Source organism: Mustelus asterias, chromosome 1 (genome assembly GCF_964213995.1).
Source record: "Mustelus asterias chromosome 1, sMusAst1.hap1.1, whole genome shotgun sequence".
NCBI classification, from domain to species: Eukaryota; Metazoa; Chordata; class Chondrichthyes; order Carcharhiniformes; family Triakidae; genus Mustelus; species Mustelus asterias.
The window spans coordinates 77,620,897-77,636,282 of record NC_135801.1 but is presented as its reverse complement, the minus strand read 5'-3'; the positions used below and the strand labels follow the sequence as shown (position 1 = coordinate 77,636,282).

Below are 15,386 nucleotides of genomic sequence, written 5' to 3'. Positions count from 1 at the left end.
TGTAAAAATCTATGCTTAAAATTTTTTAAACTGTCTTAGGTTTATTGGAACTATTAATTTGTTTTTAAGTTTTTCTAAAGCTTACTTAATCTGCTGCAGCTCTACAGAAATTGGAAATCAGTGTTGTGAGAAAATCGCATATTGTAATCAGCCAATCAGACAGAAATTCAATCTATTTGGATGGATTAGAATAAATGTGGGAATAATTATATTTTGATTAAAATTGAGAATGACCGAAGATGGTGATGGATGTGCACTACCTAAATTCCTATTGTCTTGCCACTTTTTTAGCTAAACTTTCTCTTCAACTTTTGTCATTAAAAATTCCTACCCCTTCATTTCCTATTCATTCTTCCTATTTTGATACCACAGTGCAATTACAGACTATGGCCACTGGATGGCGCTTTGAAGCAGATCGTCAGCTTTACTGTTGTTGCAGTCAAATGGTTCCTTTTGCACTCCCAATACTGCTTCTGGCTCACTAAAGGGTCCAGACTCCCACTCCTCCCTTCAACTGCTTGTATACTTTCAGACACTGTTCCCTTTTATGTATATAATTACATAATTTGATGATCAAATTAAAACTTATCCTGATAAATTAACTGGATCTCTGTAATGTTGTGGAGATGCCGGCGTTGGACTGGGGTAAACACAGTAAGAAGTTTAACAACACCAGGTTAAAGTCCAACAGGTTTATTTGGTAGCAAAAGCCACACAAGCTTTCGGAGCTCCAAGCCCCTTCTTCAGGTGAGTGGAAATTCTGTTCACAAACAGAGCATATAAAGGCACAAACTCAATTTACATGAACAATGGTTGGAATGCGAATACTTACAGCTAATCAAGTCTTTAAGAAACAAACCAATGTGAGTGGAGAGAGCATCAAGACAGGCTAAAAAGATGTGTATTGTCTCCAGACAAGACAGCCAGACAGCAGAGTTTCACTGGCTGTCTTGTCTGGAGACAATACACATCTTTTTAGCCTGTCTTGATGCTCTCTCCACTCACATTGTTTTGTTTCTTAAAGACTTGATTAGCTGTAAGTATTCGCATTCCAACCATTATTCATGTAAATTGAGTCTCTGTCTTTATATGCCGTTTGTGAACAGAATTTCCACTCACCTGAAGAAGGGGCTTGGAGCTCCGAAAGCTTGTGTGGCTTTTGCTCCCAAATAAACCTGTTGGACTTTAACCTGGTGTTGTTAAAATTCTTACTGTGTTTACCCCAGTCCAACGCCGGCATCTCCACATATTGAGAAATGGACAGGGCAGTGACAACATTCAGAAACAATTTTCAGCTGCAAAATGACATATTTGGATGGAATAGTAAACTGCAGCTGCCAGATCCTGTAATGAAGTCCAAATATGATTATATTTTTCCAAGCCTTGCATAGAAAAATTCCTTATTTATCTTTGGTCCTTACACACATCTTTTTACTCATCAATAACTTGAAATTTCACTCACCTATAAGTATACATTCAACAGTTACTCAGTAAATTGGCACTTGGTGAACCAAGAGGTCTATCTATGCTCATCACTAAACAAAGCAAACTATATAGATATGAGGGGCAAATTGACTAAGTTACATTGGGAAAGTACATTAAAAATACAATGGTAAATATGAAATGGCCAACATTTATAGAATTAATACATGGACCCGGATCTTCCAAAGAGCGCCAAGCGTCACTGAATTGCTGCTCTGCTTGAAATTTGTCTCACATCGACGCTTTTCCACATTTCATTCCACATCTTCTGAGACTGGTTTTACCAGAAATGTAAAAGGCTGCGGCCCTCCGAGAGCTCTGTCACAGCACTATCGAGTCGGAGGGAAGGCAGGACAAGCCTTTTTAAGGCACTGTCTTATGATGAGTTTAAATGTCCAGTTTGAATGTTGGCAAATGAGTGCGTGAGTGAATGAATGAATGAATGAACGGGTCGATTGAGTGGAATGACAGGTGAGTGAAGTGGATAGCTGGGTAGGTGAGAGAATGGATAGGTGGTTTAGGAGCAGTCAGGTCAGGTTGGGTGAGTTATACTCAGGTTTGGTCAAGAGGAGTAGTCTGGTCAGGTCGTGGAGGGATATTTGGGTCAATGGTTGGGTGATGGGGTTAGTCAGGTGTGGTAGGGGTGGGTCGTTGGGTCAGGTCGGGAGGGGTTGAGTCAGGTCAAGGACAGTTGGGTCAGTAGTTGGGTGGTGGAGGGTAGTCAGATATGGTTGGGAGGGGACATTGGGTCACATCGGGAGCATGGCGTCACATCGGGAGCATGGCTGTCGTGTGACTAATTGCGGGAGTCAGTTCTGGAGTTATCCAGGAGTTGCATTCAGTTTTCTTATGTCTATCATTTCCTGGGTAATTATCCAGGTTAAGTCCCATGGAGCAGTCCTAAGTCTCTGACTTTCACTCAGAGTCGAGGACATTTGTTAGGGGAACAGGGATGTCGTTCATCCAAAGTTGAAGAATCCTGGGTAACTCCCATGGAGTCAGTGTATTAGCACCTTCGCAGGATCCGACACACATCTTGGGTCATACATCCAGTCTCCGATGATTCTGACAAATGAAGATTTGGGCCACAACTTGCAGTAAATGTGTATTCATCTAATGCACAAAAACCTCACAAAAAAGTGATCCAACTATGGCTAACAAGAGGAATTAATGGTAATATCAGATCAAAAGAAGAGGTTTCTAACACTATAGAATAGTACAACATGGAAGGAGGCCATTGAGTGTGTGCAAGTTCTTTCAAAAAGCAATCCAATTAGTTTACTACCCGACTGTTACCCGATAATCCCTGCAATTTTTCCCAGTATTTATCCAATTTCTCTTAAAATGCTAATATTGCATCACAGAGAGCTGTGGATGCTTAGTCATTCACTATATTCCAAGACATAGATCAATACTTTTTTGGACACTAAGAGAAATAAATGATATAGGAATAAAGTGGTAAGATGGAGTTGAGGTAGAAGATCAGCCATGAACCTATTGACTTAGAAAGAGGCTCGAAGGGCCAAATGGCGACTCCAGCTCCTATACCTTACATTGTTAGGAACTGGGAAGTTAATTGGGAAGGCGGTGGCCTACTGGTTTTATCGCTAGACTATTAATCCAGAAACTCAGCTAATGTCTTGGCGACCCGGGTTTGAAACCCACCACTGCAGATGGTGGAATTTGAATTCAAGAAAAAATATTTGGAATTAGAGTCTACTGATGACCATGAAAACATTGTCGATAGTCGGAAAAATCCATCTGGTTCACTAATGTCCTTTACAAAAGCGAATCTGCTGTCCTTACCTGTGACTCCAGAACCACAACAATGTAGTTGACTCTCAACTGCCCTCTGACATCAAGACCGCATTTGACCAAGTGTGGCATCAAGGAGCCCCAGCAAAACTGGAATCAATGGGTATCGGGGCAAACTCTCTGCTGGTCGGAGTCATCCCTGGTAGATGGGAAGATGGTTATGGTTGTGGAGGATCAATCATCTCAGCTCCAGGACATCTCTGCAGGAGTCCCTCAGGGTAGTGTCCTAGGCCCAACCATCTTCAGCTGCTTCATCAACGACCTTCCCTCCATCATAAGGTCAGAAGTGGGGATGTTTGCCGATGACCTCACAATGTTCAGCACCATTCGCAACTCCTCAAATACTGAAGCAGTCCATTTTCAAATGCAACAAGATCTGGACAATATCCAGGTTTGGGCTGACAAGTGGCAAATAACATTTGCACCACACAAATGTCAGGCAATGATCATCACCAATAAGAGACAATCTAATCACTACCCCTTGACATTCAATGGTATTACCATCACTGAATCTCCCACTGTCAACATCCTTGGGGTTACCATTGACCAGAAACTCAACTGGACTCGCCACATAAACACAGTGGCTACAAGGGCAGGTCAGAGGCTAGGAATACTGCAGCGAGTAACTCACCTCCTGACTCCCCAAAGCCTATCCAACATCTACAAGGCACAAGTCAAGAGTGTAATGGAATACTCCCCACTTGCCTGGATGGGTGCAGTTCCTAGAACACTCAAGAAGCTTGACACCATCCAGGACAAAGCAGCCCGCTTGATTGATACCACATCTACAAACATCCACTCCCTCCACCATCAATGCTCAGTAGCAGCAGTGTGTCTACCTACAAGATGCACTGCAGCAATTCACCTTAGACAGCACCTTCCAAACCCACGACCACTTCCATCTAGAAGGACAAGGGCAGAAGATAAATGGGAACACCACCACCTGCAAGTTCCCCTCCAAGCCACTCACGGTCCTGACTTGGAAATATATCGCCATTCCTTCTCAGTCACTGGGTCAAAATCCTGGAATTCCCTCCCTAACAGCATTGTGGGTCGACCCACAGCACATGGACTGCAGTGATTCAAGAAGGCGCCTCACCACCACCTTCTCAAGGGCAACTAGGGGTGGCCAATAAATGCTGGCCAGCCAGCAACGCCCATGTCCCATGAATGAATAAAAGAAAACGAGGTCGACAGCGAACGTGAGATAAATACAAAATAACAAACAAGTCTAGAGAAATTGAGTTGTGAACTGCCATATCAGAAAAACCATTTACCAGAGATCAGTGGCTCTACACAAATGATAAGACACTCTCGTAGGTAACATCAAGAAGTCTCACAACAGCAGGTTAAAATTCAACAGGTTTATTTGGTATCACGAGCTTTCGGAGTGCTGCTCCTTCACTAGGTGAGTGGAGAGGTGGTTCACAAACAGGGCATATAGAGACAAGGGCTCAATTGGAAGACAATGTTTGGAATGCAAGTCTTTTCAGGTAATTAGGTACAGACAATGCGAGTGGCGAGAGGTTTAAGTACAGGTTAAAGAGGTATGAATTATTCAAGCCAGGACAGTTAGTAGGATTTTGCAAGCGAAGGCCAAATGGTGGGGGTTACACGTCGTGTGACATGAATCCAAGATCCTGGTTGAGGCCTTCCCCATGCGTGCGGAACTTGGCTATCAGTTTCTGCTTGGCGATTCTGCATTGTCGTGTGTCTTGAAGGCCACCTTGGAGAAAGCTTATCCAAAGATTGGAGGCTGAATGCCTGGTGATTGTCGAGTGATATCCATTCATCCGTTGTTGTAGTGTCTGCATGGTCTCACTGATGTACCATACCCGATCTTCGGGTAAGCGTTCTCCAAGGCTGCCTTCAAGACACATGATAACGCATCGCCGAGCAGAAACTGATAGCCAAGTTCCACACGCATGAGGACGGCCTCAACCGGGATCTTGGGTTCATGTCACACTACGTGTAACCCCCACCATTTGGCCTGGGCTTGCAAAATCCTACTAACTGTCCTGGCTTGAGACAATTCGCACCTCTTTAACCTGTGCTTAACCCTCTCTCCACTTGCATTGTCTGTACCTGTAAAGACTTGATTACCTGTAAAAACTCGCATTCCAACCATTATCTTGCAATTGAGTCTTTGTCTATATATGCCCTGTTTATGAACTCAACTCTCCACTCACTTGATTAAGGAGCAGCACTCGTGGTACCAAATAAACCTGTTGGACTTTAACCTGCTGTTGTGAGACTTACTGTGCCCACCCCAGTCCAACGCCAGCATCCCCACAAACAGTGGCACAGTGGTTAGCACTGCTGCCCCACAGCATCAGTGCCCCAGATTCAATTCCCAGCTTGGGTCACTGTCTGTGTGGAGTCTACACGTTCTCCTCGTGCCTGCGTGGGTTTCCTCCGGGTGCTCCTGTTTCCTTCCACAGTCCAAAGACATGCACGTTAGGTGAATTAGCCATGCTACATTCTCCCTCAGTGTACCCGAACAGGTGCCGGAGTATGGTGACTCGGGGATTTTCACAGTAACTTCATTGCAGTGTGAATGTAAGCCAACTTGTGACTAATAAATAAACTTTAACTTTAACATTAGCAGGAGGATCTTTGCAATATGTTAACACTCACTAAAACTTAAAGACTTTCATCAGGAAAAGTGAGATTCGCCCACCTCCAGAAATCTTTGGTTGTAAACTGTGCTGAAATTAGCAAAGCTAAACCAAGCCTCTTCATACAATTTGATTTCTGCCTTATTGAAAATTGTTTTTTTTCGTAATACTGCTAATTACAGCACATTCAAAATATAATACTACTAGTTCAGCTGATATATATTAGTTGACAGCACTCTCTGTATAACAAAGAATTTAATGTGTGGATTTAAAAACAAATGGGTGGAATCTTGTGGAGGTGGTGGGGGTCTTGGCTGCCAGCTGGAGAGCCAGCGAGACCCATGTTGTGCCTCTGCAAGGTCAACTATAACTTGTGCCATTCAAGCACTTAACAGGCCAAAGGCATATCTTCCCCTGGGACCAAGGACCCCGGGTGCTGAAGTTCTGCCTTCAGAGAGATGCTGGCCAGACAAAGGCCGACAGCTCTTCTGTACTCAAGAGTACAACCAGGGGTATGATGGCTGCTGTCAGTACCACACCACCTTAAACTTTGGGTTGCCCATGGACTCAAACACAAGTTTGTGATGGCGGGAAGGAGGTCATGTGCGAGGGGTTGTTCAGGGACATGGACAGCAAAGGAAGGAGCGTCTCCCAGTGGCCCTCCACTTCCAGTTGCTGGCTTCAATCAGGCACTGAGTCCCCTTTGAGCAGAGAACTCACCCCACCCCCTCCCTGCCTACAGGCAAACATGCCTTAATTTGCTTGTCATGCTCCCCACATGGCAACTCCCCTGTCTATCGCTGGGTTAATTACCAGTGGTGGGGAAATGAGGTCCTTATGTGGGCATTAATTGCTCACTTAAGATCCTCAATGGGAAGGCCCAGAGGAAGAAATGGGTTGGATGGACTAGATGCTCTTTCTTGTCCCATGCTTTCATATGTTCGTATTGTTGTCAAAAGGCAGAACTAGGTTTTCATTGTAAACATTAACTTAAGTTTCTGTAGCAAATGCACCAATTTTGGTGCTGGACCAAAGAAAATACAGTTATTGAAGAAAAATTACTTGTTTTCTCTAATCTAATGAAACAAACTCTGTCCAGTTACTCTTTTACAGCACCAGAAATCAGCTGATTATTTTACTATTTAAATATTGCATCCAACTAACATAAATTGCAAAATTAGTAATGCAAAGCACTATGATTAGTTGTCAAATAAAACTTTTAATCATTATGTTTGTGCTGAAAATTGAATTACTTTATTATCCATGTACTCCAGCCACTGCAGTCCCAGGTTGGTAACAATTCTTGGTGTCCCATCATCCACAGGCAGAATATCAATTTTAAACTTCTGGGGAGCAGCTGTCACAATCTGGTTTCAAATGATCAGAACAAGGTGATGTATTTAGTGAGCAGCAACTCCATATTGTACAATTGTGTTATAAGTCACATTGCAGGGATATTAACCAGCTTTGCAGTTCCTACTCTCACCACCTCGCTCCCTCTCTCTCTTGCCTCGATGGCATCAGAATGCTTGTCTGACGGCTAGCCCAAGATTCCCCAGCATGGGCCCATTCAAAATAGGCACTGGGATTGGTGGGGGAATTCCATTGGGGAGCTCGGCATGCATACCAGATGAACCCTGACCCAGGAAACGGCAAGACATTTTGGAGGCAGCTGTTATGTAGAGTTCTTGTTGCCCTCACCATTCAACTTTTTAAAAACATACACTTCTTATAAATGAGTCAGATCATATCTCCCACCTTTATTGCCTATACTCCTATCATTTGTCTTGTTTGATGCCCTCAGCTGAGAGACAGACAGACTGACAGGATGTTCTGAGGCTCCAGTTGACACTCCCCGAGACACCATCATGAGGGACCAATGATCGCCCCAAGCCCATCCTCACTATCCACCCCTAAATCTGCCAAGCTTTTGCTTAGCTCTGTGACTATGTACATGCTAAATACATTTTAAAAAACACACCAGAGACGACATTCTAAAATCTAGTGTCAACTTTGAACTTATAGCAACATCAATAATTTAAAAATTGAGTGTAACTGAGATGCATGTGGAAAAATGTTGGTTGCTGCCTCCCAACTTCAATTCCCAGTCTTTATTCCATTAACTGCTCTCAACTGTCGGAATAGTAAAGGTTTTACAAACGCCCTGAAATTTCTCAGAGTATTCAGGTGAAAAATCACTTTCCATTCATCTCTGCTGGAAGTGTGCAGGGACAGGCGCGTGCACAGGGGCAGGGGTACAGGGTCCTCACCTGTGCCACTCACTAACTTTGAACACCGCCAATACTCTGGGAGTGAAATTCAACTTGGGAGTACAGAATAGGTGACAGAGGATCTGTGACCGGCTGGGCAGCCTTCCAAATTTCTTTTCGACTACAGATAATGGAATGGAAAATCAGATTGGTGTAGAAAGGCTGTCAATTTGCCATTTTCCACTACAGCTTGAGTTTTACTCCCTTGGCAGGCAGCCTCACACACCAGGGAAATTAAAAGAAGAAAAAAATACCAGAAGTTCTATTTCTCAATGCCAGAACTGAGGTTTCTGCACTCTTTCCTTTTAACAAAGTAACACCTGCTTCATTAAACTAATCCTTTATGACAAGAACTTACCTCCTTCCCTGCTTCTTCAACAATGAAGAAAGGATTTGTCCCATCAGACACAGAGAAAGAAAAGCGATCTTTGAGAGAATTACTACCATCATGATTGTAGCTGATGTGGTTCTGATAAATGTCATCCATTGTAAATGTGTTGGTCTGTCGATAGTGGTGACCATTATTAGTACGTTCAATTGTGCCATGGCGTGGTGGTTGCACAATGGTAAATGTCAACGATTCAGCCTGTAATGTTAGAGTTTATAGCAATAATTAGGTACTCAGATTACAATTCATTCTCATTAATTCAAAGTATCACATTAGCTTTAACATGAGGGGCAATTTGTAGTTTCACAGCTTGAGTGGTAAGCCAGTGAAGTGAATTTGCCTGCCCCGTTTCAACAGTAACTAAACTCCAAAAGAGTACTTCATTAGTCGAAAGTGCTTCAGGGCATCCCAAGGTCATGAAAGGTGCTGTACAAAAGCAGGTTTGTCCTTTTATTTCTTTTTCTTTTAGCACCTTCTCTAATTTTGTTCCATTAATGTAAACGGAATGGAAATCAATTGTGTTCTATAAAAGGAGGACTATTTGCTTTGCCAAGTTACTGTCCACTTGGAAGTGATGCAATTTTCAGAGCAAGATAAATTAATAATGTCTTCAATACAAAACAAAGAAACAGTTAGGAAAGTGTGATTAAATATTGAGCTGGTGATATAATGAAAAGAAAAATAATTATTCTGCTTGCATTTAATGAAGAACCGCGTACAATTGACTATAGAAAAACATTCAAAGTGAGATTGTCCCTTACTGACGATGATTGAACAGAAATTTCACTTTCAAATTTCAGTGCATTCTATTCTGTTTAATTTTACCATTATTGTATTACTGCAGTCTCAAAAGCACAAAAGATAAAACTGCAAATCAAATTCTCTTCCATTCATCATTAATTGCTATCGGTTACATGCTGGTTGTTGTCCAGTTGGGTGGGACTACACTCACATATTTTCACATGAATACTGATGACACTCAGCTCCCTCTCTCCCACCACCTCTCTAGATTTTTCCACCTCTCTAAACTGTCAGGCTGCTTGTTTGTCCTCTAGTACAAAATTTGCTGCAATTAAAATTTGAGAAAACCAACACCATTGTCTTGAGTCCCCATGACAAACTCCAGTCCCAAACCACTGGCAACCCTGTCTCTGACCATTGTTTGTGGTTGAACCAGACCGTTAGCGAACTTGGCATCATGCTTCATTCCCAAGATGAGCTTCTAACCACATATCTGCATCATTACTAAGCCCACCTATTTCCATCTCCATAGAATTGTCTGACTCAGCCTTTACCTCAGCTCCTCTGCTGTTGAAAGACTCACTCTGACTAGCCTCCCATGTTCTATCCTCTGTATCATGAGGGCATCCAAATCTCTTCTGCCTGCATCCTAATTGGCATCATGTCCCAGTCACCCATTGCCCCTATGTTCGCTGATCTATGCTGGCTTCTGGTTAAATAACACCTCATTTTTAAAATTATCATCTTTATTTTCATACCCAATCTGGACCTCACTCTTTCCCATCACTGTAAACTCCTCCAGCCCCACAACCCACTGAGCTATCTGCACTGTTCCAATTCTAGCTTTCTGAACACCCCAATCTTAACCATTCTACCAGAAGCAGTCATGGCTTCAGCTGTCAAGGCCCTAAACTCTAGAAAACCTGCCTAAACCAATCTGCCTGCTTACTTCTCTTTCCTCTGTTAAGGCATCCCTTAAAATATGCCTTTGACTAAGTTTTCGGTCATCTGCTCTAATAGTTACGTGGTTCAGTGTCATATATCTGCTCTTTGTGATTTTTATTAATGACTTAGAGGAGGGGGCTGAAGGGTGGATCAGTAAATTTGCTGATGACACCAAGATTGGTGGAGTAGTGGATGAGGTGGAGGGCTGTTGTAGGCTGCAAAGAGACATAGATAGGATGCAAAGCTGGGCTGAAAAATGGCAAATGGAGTTTAACCCTGATAAATGTGAGGTGATTCATTTTGGTAGGACTAATTTAAATGTGGATTACAGGGTCAAAGGTAGGGTTCTGAAGACTGTGGAGGAACAGAGAGATCTTGGGGTCCATATCCACAGATCTCTAAAGGTTGCCACTCAAGTGGATAGAGCTGTGAAGAAGGCCTATAGTGTGTTAGCTTTTATTAACAGGGGGTTGGAGTTTAAGAGCCGTGGGGTTATGCTGCAACTGTACAGGACCTTGGTGAGACCACATTTGGAGTATTGTGTGCAGTTCTGGTCACCTCACTATAAGAAGGATGTGGAAGCGCTGGAAAGAGTGCAGAGGAGATTTACCAGGATGCTGCCTGGTTTGGAGGGTAGGTCTTATGAGGAAAGGTTGAGGGAGCTAGGGCTGTTCTCTCTGGAGCGGAGGAGGCTGAGGGGAGACTTAATAGAGGTTTATAAAATGATGAAGGGGATAGATAGAGTGAACGTTCAAAGACTATTTCCTCGGGTGGATGGAGCTATTACAAGGGGGCATAACTATAGGGTTCATGGTGGGAGATATAGGAAGGATATCAGAGGTAGGTTCTTTACGCAGAGAGTGGTTGGGGTGTGGAATGGACTGCCTGCAGTGATAGTGGAGTAAGACACTTTAGGAACATTTAAGCGGTTATTGGATAGGCACATGGAGCACACCAGGATGATAGGGAGTGGGATAGTTTGATCTTGGTTTCAGATAAAGCTCGGCACAACATCGTGGGCCGAAGGGCCTGTTCTGTGCTGTACTGTTCTATGTTCTATATCGTTTGATACCATAACTGGGATACATCTGGGATGTTTTGCAGTGTTCAGGTTGCTATATAAACGGAAGTTCTTGTTGCAGAAGGAACAAAAATATTCTGCTCCGTGAAAAAAGTGGTGAGCAGAAGTGGAACTGGAAACATAGCAAGTACACGTCAACAATGAGAAAATACTGAAAACTCACTTCACTGTCTGCATCAATGGCTTTTAGTTCAAATTCAGTGATAGTTTTTCGCACTCCCTCTTGCACTCGCATTCCCGGGATCTGTACCACCGGCAGTGCATCATCCACAGGACGAAGAGTAATGTAAAATGTTTGAGTCACCTAATTTAACAAAGAAAAGACAATGCACTACTTAGTCAAGAATTTCAGTAACTTTAAGCAGCATAAAAATTGCAACCATCATAGTTTTATATACTTAAAGAGTTGTCACAGAATAAAGTAACAAAGATTAATATTGGCACTCAGTTAGCTTTACAGGTAAAAGTTAAACATTGCCATGAATTACATTTATGAGCTGGCTTTTAGAAATATATCAAATTATTCATAAACATTTGCAACTATGGCCTTCTGCATTAAAGTATACTGAAGTATTGCATTTTATTCAAAAAATGTCTGATATTTCTCACTCATTATACAATCATAATTTAATCACACTGGAAATATAAATACCTGAGGTAATGGCTATTGCTTGCTCCAGCACCTCTTGCCTGATTTTACTAAAAAGAGCTTTACATTAGAGTTCAGCTGATACCAACTGGGGAAGATTCAATCACCTATATGGGGGATTGTACACAGGCCCGGAAAATCACGCAGTTGGAAGGCTTCACTAGTTCTCGACATCTCAGTAACACGATTAGATTTTCAGAGGGATGGTTGGAGAGCCAAGCCGGCAACCCATATGATCTATTGGTCAAGGATTACCAGTGGCATTGAAGAGTAAGTGAAAATGTCTATAGATAGTTACATGGGTACGATGTGTATAAAGGGATATGGGCCAAATGCAGGCAATTGGGATTCGTTTAGGGGTTTTAAACAAAAAAGGGCGGCATGGACAAGTTGGGCCGAAGGGTCTGTTTCCATGCTGTAAAACCTCTATGACTCTCTATATGTGAGGCATGCCAGACCTACCAGCGACAGCAACAAAGAACCTCTACACCTTCACAAGGTTCCATCAATGTCTTGATGCAAAATCACCACTGATCTATTTGCCATAAATGGAGGTGACTTTATCTCGAGTCTTGACTCCATCAAGCTCTCAGTTGTCAACTCAGGAGCAGTCAGGAGGTACTGTCTATGATGTAATATACAAGTACAAGCTAAGCTTACTACCCCACATCTGTTCTGAGTTCTCAAATCCCTCCATGACCTTATTTAATCCAACCCAACCATTGTGATCGCTTTAACTTTACATCTTTGTAGGCATCCGCTGTCGCTCCTCTAATACCAGGCCACCACTGGTGGATTCATTTTCACCTGCAGTGCACAGGAAGACCTGCAACTTGTCATTTGCCTATCTGCTTTCAAAGGCACAAGTCTCAAAGACTTACTCTTTGGTTCCTCCATCCTAATCCATGCTGCTATCCATTTTTCTCACCAGCTTGCCATCCTCCTTCAAACATGATGCTTTGCGACATTGTGTTATACATATGGAGCATTTTAGAATGCAGATCCTCAGTCACAACATGACACGGGTAGTTTAATTGCGCCCATAAATGTTAATGTTTACTGTACCTCATTGACACCATCGGACACTGAAAAGGTGAAATCATCAGAATGTTTCTCTTCCTCACTCGTGTGGACGTACTGAATGCTTCGGGCAGCAAGGTCAGCCTGAGTAAAATAGCTAACCTTTGTTCCTTTTGGAGTGAATGAAACAGGAATAAAATGCATGCAGAACATTATAGGACGACTGGTATAAATAAGAAGAAAGACAATTTTGGAATATTTTATCAGATTTTCCAATCTAACTGTTGTCCCATTAACCACAAGGATTGTGCACAAGTTTCAGCTGATTTGAATGAGACTGTGTGAACGATACGTTGGAGCTGGACTATATCTTCCCTTACGTTATTAGTTTCAGCAACAAGTTTAGTAGTTTAGACCTGGCACAGTCCCCAACATGGACCACACAGAGCCCTCTTTGTTTATTACTCGTTAGCATAAATAGATATTTCTGCTTTTGGTTTATTATTGAACATCTACTTTACAATCTGTCCTCTAAAAATTACTTACACTTTGATGTAACTTACACATTGAAGGTTGCAGAGTGACTAAAGCTATAACAAAGTTACAATTAGGGAGAGAAAGACAAACCATAAATGAATTATTTCTGTTTCAGAACCACAAAACTAAATGAAAAAAAATTCTGAAAATGCCAATTTTTGCGAATCATCACTGAAATTATTACATGATCAGCATTCTAGACGTTGTATTGGAGACGATATCATAGAAATCATAGAAACCCTACAGTACAGAAAGAGGCCATTCGGCCCATCGAGTCTGCACCGACCACAATCCCACCCAGGCCCTACCCCCATATCTACCCACTAATCCCTCCAACCTACGCATCTCAGGACACTAAGGGCAATTTTTAGCATGGCCAATCAACCTAACCCGCACATCTTTGGACTGTGGGAGGAAACCGGAGCACCCGGAGGAAACCCACGCAGACACGAGGAGAATGTGCAAACTCCACACAGACAGTGACCCAAGCCGGGAATCGAACCCAGGTCCCTGGAGCTGTGAAGCAGCAGTGCTAACCACTGTGCTACCGTGAATATCACTCCGAAAAAACACAACTGAATTACTCACTTAACCCTCATAGAATTAAAAGAAGCTGTGGTTAAAATATTCATGTGCTCATTCACTTAAACATTACTGGGTCATAGCAGTTTATTGAAGCTTGATGTCAATTGCTCCCTCACTTCCAAAGGAATGTGAGCACCAGAGAAGGAAGGAAACAGGCAAGTTAAAGGTTTTAAATATAGAGATGCCACCTTGTGGATCATCTTAGTTAAATCCAGGGTTCCTTGTTCAGTTTCCAACTTAAATCATGGATGCACTTTCACTCAATTTAAAGATTGCAAGCAGACTTCCAGGCTGCATCATTATCACAAAATTAAAACTTGTCCTGTTATTTGAATAAAAACAATTGGCCATGCTAAATTGCCCCTTAGTCTCAGGGATCTAGCAGGGTAAATACATGGGATAGGGCCTGGGTGGGATTGTTGTTGGTGTAGTCTGGATGGACTGAATGATCTCCTTCTGTACTGTAGGGATTCTATGATTCTATGAATAAATCCTGGATAAACTGCAACACCTGTGGAGAGAGAAACACAGTTAACGTTTCGGGTCCATTGACCCTTCTATAGAAGATTCTGTAGAACCTGGATTCAAGACATTAATTCTGTTTCTCTCCACAGATTCTCCCAGACGTGCTAAGTTTGTCTAGCACATTCTGTCTTTTAGAAATAACCCAGGAGTTAAGTTATCTTTGTTCTTTTTACCTGGAGAAGCAGCATGCTCAATATGACCCAGCTTGGGTTGTTTGGTTAATCTGTATGTCAGTTCACCAGGTTCACTATCCTGGTCAGTAGCTGACAGCTGAAGGGTTGTTATTTTTTTCACTGTGTTTTCATCCAGCACCAAGCCTTTATTAACTACAATAGATGGTGGAAGCTTATCCTCTGCAAAATGAAAACACAAATTTATGTTAATAACTAGAACATGCATAAAAATAAAATGATTACATTGGCTAAGGCTACTGGTGAGACTTTAAACTAGAAAGGTTGGGGGGAGGGAATCGAAATGAGGGGACTGAGAGCGAGGAGGTTAGCTCGCAAATAGATAAGGAATGTAGACAGGGTAAGAGGGAGGTTAGACGAGTGAGGGAGAAGGGAAGTGCTCAGGCTGAAGGTCTGAGATGTGTCTATTTTAATGCCAGGAGTGTAGTGAATAAAGTGGATGAGCTTGGAGCGTGGATTGCTGCTTCGAATTGTGATGTGGTGGCCATTACGGAGACTTGGATGTCTCAGGGACAGGACTGGGTGCTTCAGGTGCCGGG

At 42.5% G+C, this 15,386-nt stretch overlaps 1 protein-coding gene across 1 annotated transcript in view; it reads right to left on the bottom strand.

Annotated features, from left to right (window-relative positions):
* The window catches only part of fras1 (Fraser extracellular matrix complex subunit 1), a 469,072-nt gene that overhangs the window by 87,628 nt on the left and 366,058 nt on the right, over positions 1-15,386 (bottom strand). The window contains exons 46-50 of the mRNA XM_078235603.1: positions 14,830-15,009; positions 13,055-13,179; positions 11,504-11,644; positions 8,544-8,771; positions 7,169-7,282 (exon numbers count right to left, since the gene is read on the bottom strand). Of these exons, the coding sequence (XP_078091729.1) occupies positions 7,169-7,282; positions 8,544-8,771; positions 11,504-11,644; positions 13,055-13,179; positions 14,830-15,009 (788 nt within the window). The remainder of the gene's footprint in view (positions 1-7,168; positions 7,283-8,543; positions 8,772-11,503; positions 11,645-13,054; positions 13,180-14,829; positions 15,010-15,386) is intronic.